This window comes from Labeo rohita, chromosome 4, assembly GCF_022985175.1.
Source record: "Labeo rohita strain BAU-BD-2019 chromosome 4, IGBB_LRoh.1.0, whole genome shotgun sequence".
In the NCBI taxonomy this organism is placed as follows: Eukaryota; Metazoa; Chordata; class Actinopteri; order Cypriniformes; family Cyprinidae; genus Labeo; species Labeo rohita.
Window position 1 is genome coordinate 29687808 of NC_066872.1, and position 20317 is coordinate 29708124.

The 20317-nt window shown below is 35.6% G+C and overlaps 1 protein-coding gene across 1 annotated transcript; it reads left to right on the plus strand.

Moving 5' to 3' along the window:
- The first annotated feature begins 461 nt into the window (after positions 1-461).
- gsap (gamma-secretase activating protein) lies at positions 462-20296 on the plus strand. The gene is made up of 31 exons (XM_051107165.1): positions 462-968; positions 1173-1234; positions 1495-1551; positions 1681-1750; positions 1884-1931; positions 4710-4798; positions 4920-4989; positions 5426-5475; positions 5574-5678; positions 5769-5825; positions 5917-5966; positions 6491-6570; positions 6933-7010; positions 7090-7176; positions 7329-7421; positions 8832-9052; positions 9148-9217; positions 9296-9375; positions 9476-9556; positions 10183-10317; positions 11220-11278; positions 11512-11543; positions 12600-12661; positions 14401-14496; positions 15277-15347; positions 15428-15522; positions 16637-16756; positions 17020-17081; positions 17748-17852; positions 19217-19313; positions 19416-20296. The coding sequence occupies exons 1-31, from the start codon at positions 887-889 to the stop codon at positions 19514-19516; spliced, it is 2565 nt and encodes an 854-aa protein (XP_050963122.1). The 5' UTR covers positions 462-886; the 3' UTR covers positions 19517-20296.
- Positions 20297-20317: the final 21 nt, after the last annotated feature.

Here is a 20317-nt window from a genome sequence, read left to right on the forward strand (position 1 = left end):
AGACTGGAGTAATGATGCTGAAAATTCAGTATTGCATCACAGGAATAAATTATATTTTAAAGTATATTAAAATAGAAAACCATTATTTTAAATTGCAATAATATTCACAATATTACAATTTTTCTGTATTTTTAATCAAATAAACGCAGCCTTGATGAGCAGAAAAGCTTCTTTAAGAAACATTACAAATCTTACTGATCCCGAACTTTTGAATGGCAGTGTATGAAGATTAAAATGTAATAATTTAATATTTTATTTCAAATCTATCGATATTTTGCTAAATTAATATATAATACAATTTCAGCTACAACACATAACAAATGCAACAATAAATGAATATAAACATAATTTATTATACAGTAACAACAATAACACTTTATTCTGTAGCTCAAAGAGTGTGAGTTCTGATTGGCTTATCTGTGTTTTGGACCCACCTTCTTGCTCATATGGCAGATCTTTTGTAAACACCGCAAGTGATGTCGGGATCGGCAGATTCAGAAATTAACTTTCGGTTCATTTCGAGTCAAACATAATTCGATCGTGAAGTTTTATAGGTCACAGAGTCAGTAACCTAGATCATTTCCAACTTCACAAGTTCGATGCACTTCGACCGATTCATTTTAAAGAACCGGTTCAAACGAACGATTCGTTCTAGTAATAACGTTAATAGATTTCTAATGATGTTTAGCGTACCGCCCGTGTTCAGCACGTCGATAACCCGAAGCGACTTGTAATATTTAATATGCAATATCACTAGCTCTTAGTGTTTACCGGAAAGTTTGTATGCCGTTAAATGACTCTGCTAAGTCGTGAAATTAGGTCATTTCCTCAATCTCAGGACAGTGGACTTGCTTTCTGCTAAATCTGTGCAGGACAAATCACACAGATGTTGAAATTAAACCCTGTTTTCGATACTCAAAAAGATGTTGTGTCAAGCATTTTGGCGAAAGAGGAAAGAACGAATATAGGTAAGTGGATTCAATGTACTTGCAATAATATAATGTATTTATTTAATAATATTAGTAGTAGTAGTAGTAGTGGTAGTAGTAACTATATTAACCCAACAGTATTCTTGTTGGTGTTGTTAATACGTCGCCGAGGGCATGCTGTCATTGTTTATATAAGTGTATACACTTCACACGAGCTAATATACTTGTTTATAATGTGTGCAGGTGTTCTTGAGCCTCGCATTCTGAGTGTGGAGAGAGATGGAGGGGTCGTGTACTCTTGGAGAGTAAGTTTGACTTTAGTTTCATGTGTCACTTTAATTTGACAGGTCATGCGCGCTGCGTTCCATTCATAGCAGCGCAAGTGACGCGCACAGGGACAATCTGTCGCCAGTCTATAGCAAATGAGCAATACGTGCCATGCATACAATAGACGCTATAGTAAATGGCTTACATGCAAACTGAATGCATGTCTGTGTTCACTTCCTGTTATCCTATTTGCTCTTTTTGACGTTTAAAAAACTGATTTTCCAAACCTTATGTTTAGGGAGCAACAGGAACTACAAGAATCGGGAAATACGATCCTTACAGTACAGAGAATAAGGTACAGAATGTTGGAGATATACACATTAGTATAAACTGAGTATAAATTTACAGTCAAATATGACAGCTTGGATTGGTGTATTAAAATAAATGTGAGAATTGCGCATCACCACGTGCCTCTTGTTCACAGCTCCTCTACACTTTTGACAAGCAAGTGTGTGTCAGCAGCTGCTCTTTAAATAAAGAAGAAACACTCCTAGGTGAGACTGCATGCCAAATGTTTATTTTTAGCATGCATGCATCATTGTATTGCTAGGGTTTAATTCGGTTTACAGTTATCACCTTTTGGCTTTGAGAAGGTGATCACTAATGGGAGTTTTTTCTGTGCTATAGCGGTCAGTCTGTCTCAGTGCACACAGGGAGAAGGCCGCTTTAAACCAGGTACAGGACATCATTCATTACTATATGTTATTTGCTGTTAATTGTTATTCACTGCATGGCTCAACAGTGCAAGCATTTCACTCACACTGACTAATAATAGATGTGTGCGAATTAGAAAGTATTTAGAAGCATGTGTGCGAATAAAATAAATAGTCCCCACAGGTCTATAAAAAGTCTAGAAATTCATTTTTATAAGTTTTAAGGTCATAAGTCTTAAATATCTTGAAAGGTATAGCCAATAACCAATATAAGCAAAATAAATAAGAGTGCTACTAATATACAAGGTTATGTGTGTATATAACGCATACACACACACACACACACACATATATATATATATATATATATATATACACACTACCGTTCAAAAGTTTGGGGTCAGTACATTTTTATTGTTTTTTTTGTTTTTTGTTTTTTTTTTTTAAGAAATTAATACTTTTATTCACCAAGGATGTATTAAGTTAATAATTAAAAGTTTATTAAAAGTTAATAATAAATAATTTACATTGTTAGAAAATATTTATATTTTGAATAAACACTGTACTTTTTAAACTTGTTATTCATGAAAGAATCCTGAAAAAAAAAAAAATCACAGGTTCCAAAAAATATTTGGCAGCACAACTGTTGATATTATCCAACATTGATCATTATAATAATAAATCCGCATATTAGAATGATTTCTGAAGGATCATGTGACACTTAAGACTGGAGTAACAGCTGATAAAAATTCAGCTTTTCATCACAGGAATAAATTCTATTTTAAAGTATGTTAAAATAAAAAACATTATTTTATATTGTAAAAACATTTTGCAATATTACTGTTTTTTTTTTGTTTTTGTTTTTTTAATCAAATAAATGCAGCCTTGATGAGCATAAGAGACTTCTTTAAAGACTATTACGAATAAAGATTAAGTCTTACTGACCCCAAACTTTTGAACGGTAGTATATATATATATATATATATATATATATATATATATAATATGGGTCAAAGATGTTAAGATGTCTACATCTAAAGAAATTTACAAAAAGGATTTTATGTCCATGATTGCACTGTTATTCAGTGTATCACAATATTTATGCAAACATTTAAACAACATGATTATTATGACTTATTAAAGACATATTAAAATATATAAAAGAATAAGGCAGCATATTAAGTTTTATTGCATTTTAAATGAGTAAAAAATTCTTACTGAAAAAAAAAGTAGAATTACAACTAATTAGTATTTGAGGTGAAAGCAGTTTGTCTTTTAATATGTCATAAATTGATTTTTGTTATATATATGCCTGACAAGATTGTTACACTGAATGACATTTTAGTGGGAAAATTAAAAAAAATAAAATAAAATTTAAAGCAGTTTTACACTTACTGTTTTTATGCTTAAACCCTTTTTTGTTTTGACCCATATATATATATATATGTACATAAACACACACACACACACACACACACACAGTTTATACGGTTTTTAGTAGTAGTATTATTAAATACAGTTTGAAGCAGACATATTTAAAAAACTGTATTACTTTTTGCATTTTAAGTTAATTTTGCTTGTAAATGTCTCATAGTGTCCCTTAATCAAGAAAAAAACACATTATTTGATGAATTTTCATTGCACAGCTTACATTTTTAATGTGCTAAATTTAAATTCAAGCCATCTTTGGCCCTTTACTAATTTAACTATAATTATTTTTTTTTTTAAGATTTATTTTTGGCTTTTTTATGCTTTTTATTTAAATAGGACAGCGTAGTTTGACAGGAAGCGAAGATGGGAGAGAGAGAAGGGGGTGGGATCGGGAAAGGTCCACAAGCGGTGATTCGAACTTGGGTCGCCCGCAGCACAACGGCGCTATATGTCGACGCGCTAACCATGAGGCTGTTGGCACCGACTTAATATAACTATAATAATACTAATAATAATAATAATCAGTTTTGTGAGACATTAAGAAATGTTATTGTATTTATTTAAATGGACAGTTAAATAAAATTGATTGAACTCCACTACATCAGTTGTCATAATTCTCAGTTCTTAGTTACAGTTTAACCACAGTTACAGTTTTATTTGCCTCTATGGCATGATTGTCACAAGTTCCTGTTTCTGAAATATTTTTTATGGATGGAATGTCTGAGGAGGAAGAAGCTTCTTTGCAGCTTTATACCAGTATGCTTTCACTTCTCTTCTAGGTTGTTGTGGTAACACAATAGCGAAGTTGCTAAAATAAATATGGCATAAATATTTCTCCTTTGTGTCTTAGAAACTCTAATTCTGTCACCAGTTTGTCTTTAGTTTGTTTCTGTTTAAAATTCAATAGACATATTCAAAAATGTATACTAGTTTGCTCACATCATAATCCGGTTTCACAAACAAGGCTTAAGACTAGTCCCAGACTAAAATGTAAGTCTGAGCTGTTTTAATTTAAAGAAACTTGCACTGGCTGATCTTAAAATATATCAGCTTTTGTTTTCTCTCAAGATGCACACCAGTAATGTTTTTTTTAAGGCACATTTATAAGAATTACTTAAATGTCCTAATTGAACTATGGCCTAATCCTGGTTTAGTCTAAGGTCTGTCTGTAAAAACAGGCCTATATATATATATATATATATATATATATATATATATATATATATATATATATATATATATATATATATATATATATATATATATATATATATATATATATATATATGATCTTAGCAGAGGTTTGCAGTCACGCTGTCTAGGTTATTCTTTAACTTCCAACATAATTCTGTTTTTTTTTCTTCTTTAGTGTCAAAATGTTTAACTCTTCTCATTGAGATACACCCAATCAACAACACAAAGGTCCTGAAGGCGGTGGACTGCAAAGTCAAAGTGCAGGTAATGAACAGCTGTTATGTGAAGCTGGTGATGAAACACACAATACATAATTCCTTATGAAGCTCCGGTGTAAATCACATTGAAATTGTTTTTTTTTTGTTTCCCATTACCCCCTTTTTAGTTTCTTTATCCTAAGTCATACCGAACCACCGTGCTGGAGAGTCATTTGCTGTTGGCGGCAGAGGATGGGTGTATGTATTGTGAAAATGTTTCAGAAACCATCAATATGCTTTATTGCATTGCACTATACAGTATTTACCATTATTTTGATTACGTGAACTTTGACTAAAGCTGCACAATGTGGCATCAGTTTTTTGTTTTCCAAATTGTGTATTCTAAATTGTGTTGTGGTAAAAATAGCACCAGGTAGCACCAGTAGTTCACCAAGCGCAACCATTTCACGTCATCGAAATAATGGCGTCCCCCATAGTCCAAAATATGTTTAAAACGGTGTGGATTTTTAAATAACACAAGTCTTTCACAGGTTTTCTACTACATATTTCAGTAAGAGACATCATTTATGTTATATTAAGCCATACAAGTCTTAATACCTGGGATTCCCTTTCAAGCTACTAGTTTAAATATATCTGCTGTAATTTATCATGAATGGTTATTTTGTTTTTACAGATGTTGATCAGTACCACATTACTCTGATGAGGCAAGAGGGCTACAGAGTGGTAAGAGCTGCTCTAGATATTTTTTATGATATAAGGATTTCTACAAATCTAATTATACTCATATGAATGCTAAAAATTGCATGTATTTGTTCAAACAGGTAATGCATAATCCTGAGCGTCTGAGCAGAGAGAGAGTAGCAGAAGACTTCAGTTGGGTCCAATGGGACTCGGATACTCAACGACTCTTCTACCTCACTGCACGGGTCAGAATCTCTTTCAATTCACTTTCAATTTAATTTTTTAAGTATTTCCAGTACATATTTCCAAATGTGTCTGTCTTTTGTACCCTATAGGAAAAACACACACTGAAGTGTGTACAGTTTTACCCCGATCGCAACTTTGAGACTGTGGTAAACATCCTTGTTTCACACTGAACTGCCTTATTTTAATAATATGTAGAGGAAATGATTAATTCAAAACAAATGCTTTTATATGCAACAGTTTGAGCTTCCATTAGAGATGCCCAACATTTCTTCTGTAACTTCTGTGAGGTCAGTGACTTTTTATTATTTGACTTTTTGCAGTTAATGATGCGGTATGTAATATTGACGCTCACACAGGTTGCCAGATTGAGCACACAAGTACAATCAGCAATGGAAAGCAATAAGCCTTACATTGCAAGTATATGAGTTGATTTATCTGCGTTTTAATATACATCTGATCATAGAGCTTTTTAGTTTGATGTCAAAGCTTTTTATGTCAGATAGAATCTGTGATCTCTGTGCCAGTTCGTTTGTTGCGTTCATTGGCTTCAGTACGCTGTTTTCCAACAACTGGCAACCCAGGGTGTTGAAATACTATGGGTTAAAGTGGTAGTGGGCAGAATCACATGGACCAAGTGTTTTTTGGAGAAACAAGTATGTGAACTTAGCATGTTTCCTAAAGATCTGCGAATGTATTATGGTGTTTTTATGCTTTGGTACAGTCAAAAAATTACATACTGCACCTTTACAGACATGCAGAACAGCTCATAATACATACAAACATAATCTTATGATTTTAAAAACCCTTGCAGGTTTGTTAACTTTGGGTACGATCACTATCAGGACATGAAGGATGAGGGTCTCAGGTTAGAGGTGTTCACCAGCCCAACAGGCAAGTAATTTAGCATGTGCTCTTCAGCATGAACTCATACTGTGAAATACTGAAACATTTGCTCCATATTTACCTACTGTATGTGTTTTTTCACTTTTTTTAACTTATCATGGGATAGAGAGTAAGTTTATATTTTCTCTGCTTTTTTGCATGTGATTTAAGCGTAATCAACATGCTTCACATATAGTTTAAAAGCTGGCATATAATCGCAAAGCAGTTCCTGAAATCATCTACAGTAAATCGCCAAAAGGCACTGTATGCTGTAAATCACCTACATGATTTCTGCTGATCTGCATTTCAGATTTAATTTTGTGTTTGTATGTAATATTTAAGTTGCTGTTCTGAATCTCTGTCTTGAACAGGAACCATGTGTGTGTGCTACAGCCATCCAGTGCACTGGCATAAGGACGCCACCTACACTATCGCATTTGTGCACAGAGGTACAAAATATCATGCTGCACTGATATAAACATTCACGCAGATTGTTATATAAAGGATTAAATAGATTCTCTCTGCTAGGTTGCAGTAAGACGTTCACTGTGTCACTAGAGAAAGGCTGTGCACCTGCTAATTTGCCAACTGTCCATCCTATCTTCATTCATCTGGGTCAGTACAGCCATCGTCTCTCACTCAGCCTACAGAAATCCATCTAACCCAGACTTTAATTCTCTCACGTATAGTACATTCAAAGAGGAAAAGTCATTCATCTGGAATAGTGTCATGGGTTATCTTCTCAGTTGATGTTTTATTCATTTCAGATTATTATATAGTGGTGTACCTAGCTGATCATTTCCTGCACCTCATCAACTGCAGACAACAAGACCTGCTGTGCTACAGTCTTTTCCTGTCAGGTAAGGCATTATGTTTTGTTTTGGCTTGTTTTGTTAGGACTTGGATTGGGTTTTTGTTAATTTTTTTATTTTGTCTTATCTCGTCTTATTTTGGCTAGTTTTTTTGTTTTGTTTTGGCTTATCTTGGCTTGTTTTGTTTTGGCTTGTTTATTTTCTATTTTTGTGGCATATCTTGGCTTGTTTTGTTTTGGCTTTTTTTTTTTGCCTTGACTTGGCTTGGCTTGGCTTGACTTGACCTGTTTTGTTTTGGCTTATCTTGTTTTGTTTTATTTTTTGTTTGTTTTGCCTGATCTTGGCTTGTTATGTTTTGGCTTGGCTTGTTTTGTTTTATGTTCTGTTTTATTTTGTTTTATTTTGTTTTTGCTTGTTTGGTTTTGCATTGTTTTTTGTTTTGTTTTGGCGTATCTCGGCATGTTTTGTTTTGGCTTATCTTTGCATGTTTTGTTTTGGCTTATCTTGGCTTTTTTGGCTTGGCTTGACTTGTTTTGGCTTGGCATGACTTTTTGTTTTGGCTTGGCTTGTTTTGTTTTTTTGTTTTGGCTTATATCGGCATGTTTTGGCTTGTCTTGGCTTGTTTTGTTTTGCCTTGTTTTTTTTGTTTTTTTTGGCTTGGCTTGTTTTGGCTGATCTTGGCTTCTTTTGCCTTGTTTTGTTTTGTTTTGTCTTTTTTTTTTGGCTTGGCTTGGCTTGACTTGACCTGTTTTGTTTTGTTTTGGCTTGGCTTGTTTTGGCTTACCTTGTCTTGTTTTGTTTTGTTTTATATTTGGTTTGTCTTGGCCGATCTTGGCTTGCTATGTTTTGGCTTGGCTTGTTTTGTTTTATGTTCTGTTTTATTTTGTTTTTGCTTGTTTGGTTTTGCATTGTTTTTTGTTTTATTTTGGCTTATCTTGGCTTGTTTTGTTTTGGTTTATCTTGGCATGTTTCGTTTTGGCTTGACTTGTTTTGGCTTGGCATGGCTTTTTGTTTTGGCTTGGCTTGTTTTGTTTTGTTTTTTTGTTTTGGCTTATATTGGCATGTTTTGGCTTGGCTTGGCTTGGCTTGTTTTGTTTTGCCTTTGTTTTTTTTTTTGGGTTGGCTTCTTTTGGCTTGTTTTCATTTGGCTTGACTTGGCTTGGCTTGTTTTGTCTTGTTTTGGCTTGACTTGTTTTGTTTTGGCTTGTTTTGTGTTTTGTCTTTCTTTTCAGAAATGTATTTTTCCTATCCTGTGTTTTTTGCTTCATTTTTTTGCCTTGCTTAAATTTGAAGTACTGCAATATTCACTTTATATTTATTATTATCAGATATTTTTATTATTTTGTGTTACTTAGCAGACTTTGCAGGGCTGGTCTATATCACTTAAACCAATATTGCAGTACTGATCCATACTTTATTTAGTGTGTTTTATATGTGTATTACCTTACTTTCTCACAGGGGCAGATGGTCACATTGATGACCTGGGTTCGGGCAGAGAGGTTGTGAGAGTGTCTGGCAGCAGGCTGCTCGACGTCCAAGCTGGCAGGATGTACACCATGGAGCTCAATCCTGACTTCCTGCTTGAGCTTCTCAGTTCAGGCAGGCCTGAGGCCCAGCAGCTTGCTGCTCTGCACTGCATGCTGGTCTACCTGCAGCCAAATCCTGTGATAGAGCTCAAGGTGAGCGAGAGAGAAAGAAAGAGATTAGTTTTGTATTGAGGATGTGTGCTGAAAATTCACTCAAATGCGTGAATCTCATTTCTCCCTTATTCTAGATCATTAACTGGATTAGTGAGAATGTCATGAGCTTTGATGCTTTTGATCAGATTCAGGAATTTATTCTAGGTGAGTCCTTGTGTGTAGCCTGTGGCTGATTTGCATGCAAAACGAGTATTAGAAATAACTGTATAACTCTCGTTTCAGCCACCTTGTACAGAATAAGCTACCAGCAGTGTGTGAGCCTAGATAAGTTGTTGCCGTACTCCTGCGTGTTCGAGAAAAAGGTGCACTGAGTACTTTTTATAATCACTTATAAAATATCTTCTATGAATTTTAATCTGTTTAATGTGAGCTTGAAAGAAGGTCTTACACCCTGTTTTCCAGGAGCTTCCTGTAGCTCTGACAGCAATCCCTGGGGTAAAATGCACCCCTGAACTGCTCTGTCAACCAATAATCAAAGGGAAGGTAAATATACTAGATACTCTAGATTCTATATGCATTAATATATTACATTAAATATTTTTCCCATGATAAACAGATCTGGCTGTTGTTTTTATGCCTTTAATTTCATTAATTTGTTAAGATTATGATCATTATTTAAATTTAAAGTCAACTTAGAAATAAAAAATGACCAGATTTTTTTTAAAATACATGTTACTGAGCATATTGTACACAATTAATGTGCTGTATGTCACATGTAACTGCAAAATCAGTTCACTTTTTTAACACCAGGTGGCAGGAGAAACTCATAGTGCATAGACTGAAGCAAACAAAGGGGAATTCATACCTAATTAATTAAATGTGCTTGGGAATTGTTTTAGCAGGAACCATATCAACAGGAAATGTTTGAGTTGTGAAATAGATTTCAGCTGTCAACTGAAACCAAAAAATTGATAAATGAGAATGAAATTGTGAACCCCCCCCGCCCCGAAACATTTGCCAAGGCTTCAGTCCAGATCGATCACTAAGCCACAATTCTTTTGTCACTTCATTTTGCTTAATTTATGAAAAATCAGTTTTGCAAATCTTCTTTTGTGATAATGTTTGTATTTTATTATTGCGGTATTAATTTCGGTTCTCATGGGTTAAAGCCTAAAAGCCTGCAGGGTTACTGGGAGGAGCTACAGCATGTTTTGGACAGAATGAGGTACTTTGAGGCAGTACCGAGCCCACGATTCAGGACTAGTCTGATTAAAGAGGACTGGGACAGATTTCAGGCTGCTATGGTGAGCACTAGGATCACACATTACACATCAGGACTGAAGCGATCCAGAATCTACAGGTCAATTTGTTAAAATGTTTATTTAATTTGGTAAAAAGTTCAATTCTGTTCTGTGGAATTTGTAAAGACTGATTGGAATTGATTGGAGCCACAGCATAAGTGTCCATTTCACACACACATATTCACAAAAGGCCCTAGCAGAGAACCCATTTCTTTGGAAATAATAAGAGAGTCGTTCTTTACAGATAATTTGTTTTTAAATCAAAACCAGATGAGGGTTTTGGACGATATCAGCATAAATCCTTATCATTTTTTTTTTGTGCAAATACATTAAAGTAACTTGACATTATCATTGAAGACCAGCAATAATAATTTTCATTTTGATGACATAATAATGGCAATATATACATGTCAAAGTCAGACATGCCTCTTTGCCAGCTGTGATGCCTGGTTACTGGTTTAAACTTGGCCCAGGTTTTTCAAAGATTTTTGGGTCAGCACACCTTAATAGCTTCAACCATTGATTGCCAATTAAGTTTAGAATAAAAAGCATTCAGGCCCAGATTATGCAGAGCTGTAATAGTTGCTAATGGTGGATATTTTGATGAATCGAAAATTTAAGTTTTTTAACTGTTTATGTAATAAAATATGTTTTTGTAGTTTGTGTTGTCCCTTATCAGTGCAAAATTATCACAAATTAAAAAGGATTCATGCCAATAATATCCAAAAACCCACTTTTCTAGGGCGTTTCCAAACTTTTGGAGGACAATATTATTTACATGGTTAAAAATTGAAATGATTGATAATTAAAATATGAAAGTTACAATATACTGACTACAGTACTATGCACTATGCACTATACTACAACTGTCTGTTTACTAATATGAATTTTTGTTATTACTGTAGAACTCAGAGAAGAAGAAATCTCCCGGCTGTCTACGCCAAATAGAGGAGAACACAAAAAAGTGGGTGGAGTCCGATGTGTCAAATATTATGTGTGCATGGAGACAAGAAGTGTGCAAGAAGAGTGGCATTTCATGCAAAAGCAAACTAGCTCTCATATAAATAAGCTGAACGTCTTTAAAACAAGACAGTTTTTACTTTTTCTGTTTTGCAGTTGATGTTTGATGAGACCTAGAGGTTAAACGCAGCTTGATGTAATTAAAACATCTCTTCTATCTTTGTTTCTTACATGCAGAGTTCTGTCCATGGTGGACACCTGGCGTTTGGGTAAGAGAAACTCAGTTTAAATGGCCAGTTGCGTCAACGAAAGGCCACTTGTGAGATTATTTATCCCTGATCAAATCCTGGAAACATTTCAGACTTTCATGGAAAGTCCCGGCGCCCGTAGTTTCAGGGTCACATTCTCTGGTTTGAATGTAATCAGTCTCCAGGTTTATGTGTAGTTAATCAAGCACCTCTTTAGATACGAGGGAAAAGGGAGGTGGAATTCCATACTGTTATATAAGAGTGATTACAGTAAAATACACATAGAAAAAAACCACACACACACACATAAGACAAATCAATGTGTTATCTTGTGTTAGTCGGAATACCTTTCAATGCTAGATGATTTTTTTTCACTTAGAGCTTGTTATTCACCAAAAAGCTTGTTTTTCAGTTCCTGCAAAGATAATAGAAATGTGTACAATACAATTATCAAGCTTGTTCAGCACTGACAGGAACTTATAGTGATAGCTCAGCCAGATTGTAAAGTCTGTCATCATTTGCTGATGTTGCTCATGTTGTATGACTTTCTTCTGTGGAACACAACGCAAAATGCTAACGCTGCAGTTTTCCATGCAACAGAATCATATAGTGATACAAAAAAAAATCTGAATTTGCACTAGTGAGAATGAGAGCTATGGATGAGGGCTTTTGTGTTTCACCGAAAAATAAAAGCTATCCACTTTATTCTTCCCGTAAGAGTGGGCACAGTCACTTGTAAATTTTATGGGTCTGGCTTCTGGTCTCATCTGCATCCAGCTATTTTTAGCTGTACAATACAGCTCGTTTTGCTGCTTGATATTGCAAATTGTTGTCTTATCATATTATTTTAATGTATTATCTTAATTATGAACACATTGGTTTGTACTGTAAACAGTTTTACTGTTTACTGCAAGCTGTTATTCTTCTCATTATTTCCCTATAGCGCCTAATGAACCGGAAGTCTCACCCATAGGTTGAAGAAAAATGGGGGTTATGGGTTTGTAACAGCACTCAGTAAATGATGACACGTTTGTGTAAACTAAATCTTAAACTCTCACTTTCTCTCTGTCCTTCTAGACAAGCGTGTAGTTCCACTATTTCAAGAGGAAGACCAACAGCAGAGGGTGCTGGTGGGCCTGGTGAGTAGTGGACATTTCAGTTGTCCAGCATTCAGCAGTGGTCAGCTGTAACTCTACATACAAAATAAGCAGACATGCCTTCAAAAAGGTTGAAATCAGAGTGAACAGAGGACGAATGCAGACAATTCTAGACCATTATACAAACCTTGACAATGACTGCAAGGATAAAAGGCCTAATCAGAAACAGAGGGCCTGACATTTCTTAATTCGTTCTTGTGACTGTATTAGTCCTCGAGATTTATTATTCTTATACGGACCACCCAGTCTAAATCTAACCAGGATCGAATGTGAGACCAAATAAAAAATGAGTCATTGTTGAAATCATCCATTTGGATAAATCAATGATTTAATTTAATTTAAAATGATATGTTTAGAATTTATAGTACAGCTTTCTGGAATACATAATTCTGATTGGTTGATGGTTCTCACTGGTTGTTTCGCCGTCAATTTTCCTTGTATGATTGCATAATTGCGCATTATCCAAACAACCAATTTCCTTAATAGTTATATTATATTAATGTCTCTTGGATCACTTGCTGGTTTGAGAACAACCTGCAGTTTCCTAAAGTTCAAGTTCACTGCTTAATCCTGTTTAAAGTTATCCTAACACAGGGTTGTCAAACTCATTTCCTGGAAGGCCGCAGCCCTGCAGAGTTTTGTTCCAACCTTGCTCCCAACACACATACTATGCAGTTTTCAATTAAGCCTGAAGGACTTGATTAGTTGGATCAGGTGCTGTTAATTAGGGTTACATCTACTCAGCAACTCTGCAGGGCTGGGGCCCTCCAGGACCGGAGTTTGACACCCCTGTCCTAACAGGAGTAGAAAAACAGTTTTATAAGCATATTTCATAAATGACTGAAGCACGGTATAAAAAACCTAATTGAAATATTTGAAAAAGAACTTGAAAATTTAAGATTGAGTCACTCTAAGGTGACTAAAACCCTGTGACAGGAGGCTGTTAAAATGGCTGAAAGCCAAAGGGATGACACTTTCAGCCATTTCAAGGGAAGTTGGTCATTCCAAATCTGAGTTTTCTTGAATACTGCAGCTTTGCGTTGACTCAAATTCATTAAAGTCCCCCATAAAGGCTGGTTGTCCACATAAGACAAATGTACAAGAAGACAGGATAATGCAGAGAGTCTCAGTGGGGAATGGGTTCAACACTGCAGCTGGAATTGCTTGCCAGTTCAGTGCTGAAAAGTCTTAAAAATAAAGGTTCCAAAAGGGTGTTTTTGCAGTGATGCCACAGAAGACCCATTTTTGGTTCCCCAAAGTTCCTAAAAGAACCATTTTGAAGAACATTTTAAAAATCTAAAGAACCTTTTCGGCTACAAAGAACATTTTCTGGATTTGAAAGGTTCCACTAATGTTGAAGGTTCTAAAAAACTTTATTTTACTTTATTTTTAAGAGTAAACAGGGTAAGGATCTGTCTCTGCATGTTTAATAGAAGTCGGGCTGAAAGCGCACTCTGCCGTGACCAAGAATCACAAGTCTAAGCTGTTTATCAGAACCTCTTTCAGCAACATGCAGTTCCTTCCCTGCAAGCATTCCCCAATCAGCCTGCAATTGGATGCAAAATGGTAAAGCAGTTCCTTAAAGCTAAGAACTCTGAAATAATGAGTTGACCGGGCCAGTGACCTCATCTAAACCCGACTGAAATTCTCTGGAAAATCTTTTTTTTTTCAAAGTTCATCTTCATGTGTAAAGCACATATATATATCTGTATTTTTTTCAGATGGTGGACAAACTCAGAGAACATTTAAACAGACATTTATCACGACTTGGGAAGAAAAGGATCGATTCATTGGTGGTGAATTATGCTGCAAAGCTGGTATGTGTTTATGCTCTTGCTTCATTAAGCCAGAGATCTCTTGCAGCACACGTGTTAGCAATTGGCAGCTGTGGGACAAATCTCCTCTGTCGACCCAAAACAAAGCAGCACCTTAAGCAAAACACCCATTGTTTAGTATTTTAAGTGTTTTAAGTTTGCCACTAGATCAACTGATAAACCTTTTCTGTGATTAGATTATAAAGCAAAATGAGTCTTTAAATATGCACAGAAAGACGACCTTCTATTTTGCACTGTGTACTTGGTCCCAGAGCAATAAATTCTTGTCCTTATGCCAAAACACAGTTATCTCCCTCCTGCTTGGAAGATTGGAACAAACCCCCATAATGCACTACGTAAAGGAAGAACAGTATAGTCAAAGATATGCACCAAACTGCCACTGAATCAAGCCCATTCGGGAGACCAGACGGGAAGCAGACTTCAGTGGTTCTTCCTGTTTTCGGATCAGGACGAGCATGAGGATGTGAGAACCCATGCGTGATCTGCCTAGCGTAAGCGCATGATGAAGTTAGTGAGCTTGCTCAAGTGAGACTAAAATGAGCAGGGGTGGTGCTCGTGAATTTTATGCACTCATTGAAAACAGGAAGGGAAAGTGAGTCAGATCGTCCAGTACGCTCTTTGACAGTTGTCACATGAGGACAGCAAGAGTTTCTTTCCACTAAACATCTTGACAGATTCATACAGGATGGGTGTTGTCTTGAATTTGCTGTTTGCAGTAATATATGTATTTTTTTGTGATGTATGACTATGTTCTCTGTTTAGCTGGAACTGGTCTGGCACGTATTGGAACTGATGTGGCAGAAGCTGAAGTTGGGCCCCTGGGTGCTTTGCATGTATGTGCACCTGTCCATATTTTGGGGGAAATGAGTGTGCTTGATTTCTTGAATCTAAAGCCTTCAATTCTCTGTTTTAGTAACCAGCAGGGTAGTTCAGAAGAGTGGGCGATGTTTCATTCGATGTTTCGCATTCTGGAAGCAACTAAAGGCCTCTGTCTCCCCCTCCCTCCAGGTAAGAGGGCGCCTGACTGAGACAATCTGAGGACACTTAGAAAACAGTTCTGAATCCTAGTGAGCTGACTGTTTGTGTACAGCCTGCCTATTAAGACAGAATCCTAACTGAACCTCATAAGTTAGATTAATTTGGAACGCTCTACATGGGCACACAAATCTCCCACCTTACATTAAGAGACTCAAAATTGATTCCAATAGAGTTTGACCTTAGCATCTTATTATACTTGAGCAAAACAGTCTATTTTAATTAGATTTAAATTTGTTAAGGAATATTTCTCAGTGTTTAATGATATAAAAGTATATTTGCTATATATGAAATCACAAACTGTCTACAAACTACATTACATTTGTCATGGGACATATAAGTTGGGTCACTCCTGTGGTCACATGGGATAGTAAATTGTCCATCAGATGCATACTTCAGAATCTTTTTAAACAGTAAGATTGTAAAAGTTTTTTTAATGTTTAGCCAATTTTCCACCTCTTTTTTAAATATTATGAGTTCTCATACTGCTTTTCATCTACTATATAATAGGGACGTAGGCGTCTTTAGATGCAGGGACATTTCGCTCACCTTATTCGCCTTTTTAGATCAGGGCTTGGTGTAGTACTTTTTCTCCAAACTTTTTTGGCAGTGTGTTTATACTGTCTATGTAGGCAGGGCACTGAGTCTTACAGAGTTAATGTTCTTGATATATTAAGAAAAAGGGAGCTGCTGTTTTTTCTTTCCATGTTTAGACATATTTAGTGTTTGTTTAATGATGCCAAGAGGAAAAACTGAATCTTCAGTTCTCCCATGGCTGACATTTGAACCCTCTAAAGATTAATCAAATAAGCAGCTCTCCAAAATCCAAATGAATCCCATATAGCAATTGGGTGTGTCCGAATCTATGACCCAGTGAGGGGAAAAAAGATGTTTCTGAAATCTGAAGTGTGCCAGATCTATCTGGGTGTATCCACTCTTTGACACAAATGCTTTGGCCTGGGCTCAGGCCTGCCTGGAAGGCGAATAGTAGTGAAGTCACTGACCCAGTGCTTCAGTTCTATCCACTCTGTCCATCACAAAACTGGTCAGATCTGGTTAAATCGCCTTTTTATGTGTGCACTTGTAGGCTATTCTACACTGTTAAGTGTCCTCGGAGTCCGTTGTCTCCCACAGCACACGTTTCTACAGTACGTGGACCATGGCCTTCTTCAGCTCACAGAACCATTTGTTTCACGCCTTATGACAGGTACTAATTTAAACACTTGTTTTAATACATCCAGTTCTGAAAGCTCCAAGTACAAACATTTAGGACTTTACTGGTCACCTTTGTACTCCTGTGCTTTCCTACAGCATATTTGTGGTCACCACATTAACGTCTCCAATAGGCTAAAACTTTTCCCTGACCTGGAGAAAATAAATAGATTTGAATCAATGACTTTGGATGAATGCGAGACCACATTATTAAAAAAACAGTCCTCTCACTCTTTCTATCTCTCTACCTCATAACAGATTTAGATAACAGTGATGCCAATGAGCAGCTGAAGTTCAGTATTCTGAAAAGACTTCCTGAGGTAAGTTTCCTACCTAACTCTTCTCTTGAAATCTGTGTCTTATGGTGTCCGACTCCTGCCTCACTTCTCGCTCAGAGCTTGGAGCTGCTTTTGCAGATGTCAGGATTAATCCTGTGTAGAAGAAAAGGAATGTGAGCATGTTTGTGGTCATGTGCTTGGGCTTCAGTCTTTGTTTTCTAGTCTCAAGGCAGCCAAGTGAGAAAGTGCAGCAAGTGTAATAAAAAAAATGCAATTTCTCCCTTGCTGATTAGTTCTGTGTTTTCCATGGTAGTGCACTCATCCATTATTGAATTCCCAGTTCTTTCCCTTTGTTTTGGAAACATTTTGGTTCCTAGTGTTACTGTAAATGATTCACCAGTGAATATTGTTCCAAAGAATCAATTTTCTTCAAAATCTATAATTGAAATTGACAATACTATTTCTCTGGAAAGGGAAAATGTTAACGAGTAGCTAAATAGTAGTAATGCAGCTTTAGTTAACACAGTATTTTAATGGTGGTTAACATTAATGTTAATCCAATCAGTGTTAATCCAATCAACGTTCCACTCAACATTTTTACTTAATGAATATCATACAGAAATCATAAATGTCACATTACGAACCGATAAATATCACATTACGTGTTGTGAATGCATTTTCATGTTGACATTATGTGCTTATAATTAGCATATGGAGCAGAAAGTGAGCCAGCAGTGGGATCACCCCATTACTTCCGCATGCATCTCCAGAGAATACGTTAGGACTCTGCTGGAAAAAAATGCAGAGAACACGGTAAGTATAGCAGGGTCCAGACCTGGTTCCAGAACCAGAACCAAATTATGAAAGGCTTATAGTCTGTATAGGGTCCTATGACATCTGTTTTATTTTTTTACCCAAATTCCATTGTATTTTTTTCCAAAATTTTTTTTTTTCATTTTAATTTTAAATTTTTCTTCTTTATAGAAAAAAGCAAGTCTAATTAATTTAAATCAAGCAACTTTTTAAACAAAACAGTATAATAGCAACTTTTTTAAAAGTTTAACAAAAAAGTAAAAAAAAAAGTTTTTAAGGCCCTGTGAAATCCATTTTACTTTTTCTCACATTGTTTTATTTTTGCCAAATTCTGAATTCCAGTGTAATGGTTTTATGAAATGTTATTAACCAAAAGTATCTCTAATTGCTTTATTTTTAAAATATTATTTTGTTTTTGTTTTTTTTATTTCAGAAATACTATGTTGTGTATTAACATTTTTCTGGTTAATAAATTGATAAATATTCCTGATAAATGTTTTAATAATAATTTCACTTTTAGTAGCAGTACTATCAAGTGATATATTTCCGTCACAGTTTCTTCAAGTTAAACCAAACTTTTATTTTGACGGGTTGCTATAAAACCTTTAAGTTTCTGTTTGCATATGATAATGTCAATTCGTTTTTTTAAAAGAATCAGTGAAACGCTCATGAAGAGACTCAAAGCAGTTCAAGAGATTATATTTGTGTTCCTCTACTCCTATTGAGGCAGCAGAAGCTAAAAACACGCTTCAGTGCAGTAAACGAAACCATGCATGACAGTTCCACATTCTACTGTAAATTCCATTTTTATGACTGGATTCCTCAATTCCGTCCGCATTTTCGAAATCATTGGGCCCTACCTAATATAGCCTATAGCCTAAAAAGCATGCACAGAGGTGGTTCTCAAGCATGCAGAACTCAGGACTGAATAAAAACTCTGGCATTTTGAGTGGTGAGTTAAACCTGACATAAACACTTTTGATTGGTCATTGTGTTTGAAAAAAAAAAATCATCTGATTTGTCTATGATTGGCTACTTTGTTCAACGCTATAAAACATGTTGTAAATAGAAACCTTTGATGCTCTTCAGAACACAACACAAATACATAGCAGTTTTATTAATATACTAGTACTACAGTTTGAGCTGAGTGTGCGTTACTTTTCTTTCGTTCTTTCTGCAGCATGAAACTTTAATAATGCCAAACAACTGAAACTAATACTTGGATGAAACAGCTTATTAGACTAGATGCTGCATGAAAAATTACAACTGCTGTTTAGATATTTAGTTCTTAGGAATCTGAATCATAGTCTTGGCTCTTAGATCAGAACAAATGCTCCTATGTTTACCCACTAAATATTTTTTAGGACTCTGAACTCTTGGACTATGGCAAGTCATGTTTCTATCCTGATTTCCTGCCTCTAAACTACCTCTCCAAGATTCTCTCGAACAGAGAGGAACTAGGTATGCGGTTTCAAAGATGAAGTCATTTACAAAATATGTTGTAGGATAGTAAAATGTTGTCATTTACTGCAGTGTAATAATGGTGTGGGTGTTGTATTTCAGCTCAGAACCCTTTTGAAGAGCAGGAGAATGTGGATGTAAGGTTTGTGGAGGAAATGGCCTTGAAGCAGACACAGATCAAGCTGGGCTTCGAAGTCAAGTAAAAACTGCTTGGTTAAAGTGGTAAAAAGGGAAAGTTTCTGAGAAATTAATGGGAAAAAGTGCCCCCCCTGGCCAAAGAACAAAGCTTGATTTATTCAGGTGACTATAGTGTTTAGCTTCACCTTACTAAAAACTGAAGCTCGAAATCATGCTGTTGACCAAAGATGATCTCCCGGCTCTCAGTCTGCTCTTTAAATATCACATTTTAGTACCCATATGGACATTGATTCCTGATGCCAATACGTATGGGGAATATTATGCACTTTTCTATACACACAGATGCGATGGAAGAGCACCAACAAAAAAAAAGACACTTAAAGGGATTTTTTCCCCCAGATGTTATATGGGGTCAAATGAGTACATTTGTAAATATTTCACAAACGAGAAATAAAAAAAATCATATATTCTTTGTACTAAGCTTAGTTTTTATATTCTTCAAAATGAGATGTTTCTTGTCAATAGCAATTTCCTGAAAAGTTATTTTATATTGCTGCCTTTGTATGTTTGCAATTATGCTGTTTAGCCTGTAAGGCATGCTGTTCACTTTGCAGATGTGTTTAGATGGTTATTGGTTACTTTTCTGTAAAGCACTTTGAGCTACTGTGTGTATAAAAAACACACTATTATGAAGTTGATTATTAAACATTAGCCGGCCAAGATCAGAGGTTGGTGATATGCCAAAGTATAAAACCATCCAAATGATTTGGCTAAAGATTAGCCATGCAATTAAGCGAATCCGTTTTCTTGCCTCTAGATATTTTTGCAAATGTAATCTAATGTGCTGAAAATCATTTCTCTTTAAC

Bases quoted from the DNA above. Each gene is read 5' to 3' on its own strand.
- gsap (XM_051107165.1), top strand. From the start codon at position 887: ATGTTGAAATTAAACCCTGTTTTCGATACTCAAAAAGATGTTGTGTCA. The intron at 5,967-6,490 runs GTCAGTGACTTT...AAACCCTTGCAG, and splicing joins TCTTCTGTAACTTCTGTGAG to GTTTGTTAACTTTGGGTACG. The intron at 9,218-9,295 runs GTGAGTCCTTGT...CTCTCGTTTCAG, and splicing joins GATTCAGGAATTTATTCTAG to CCACCTTGTACAGAATAAGC.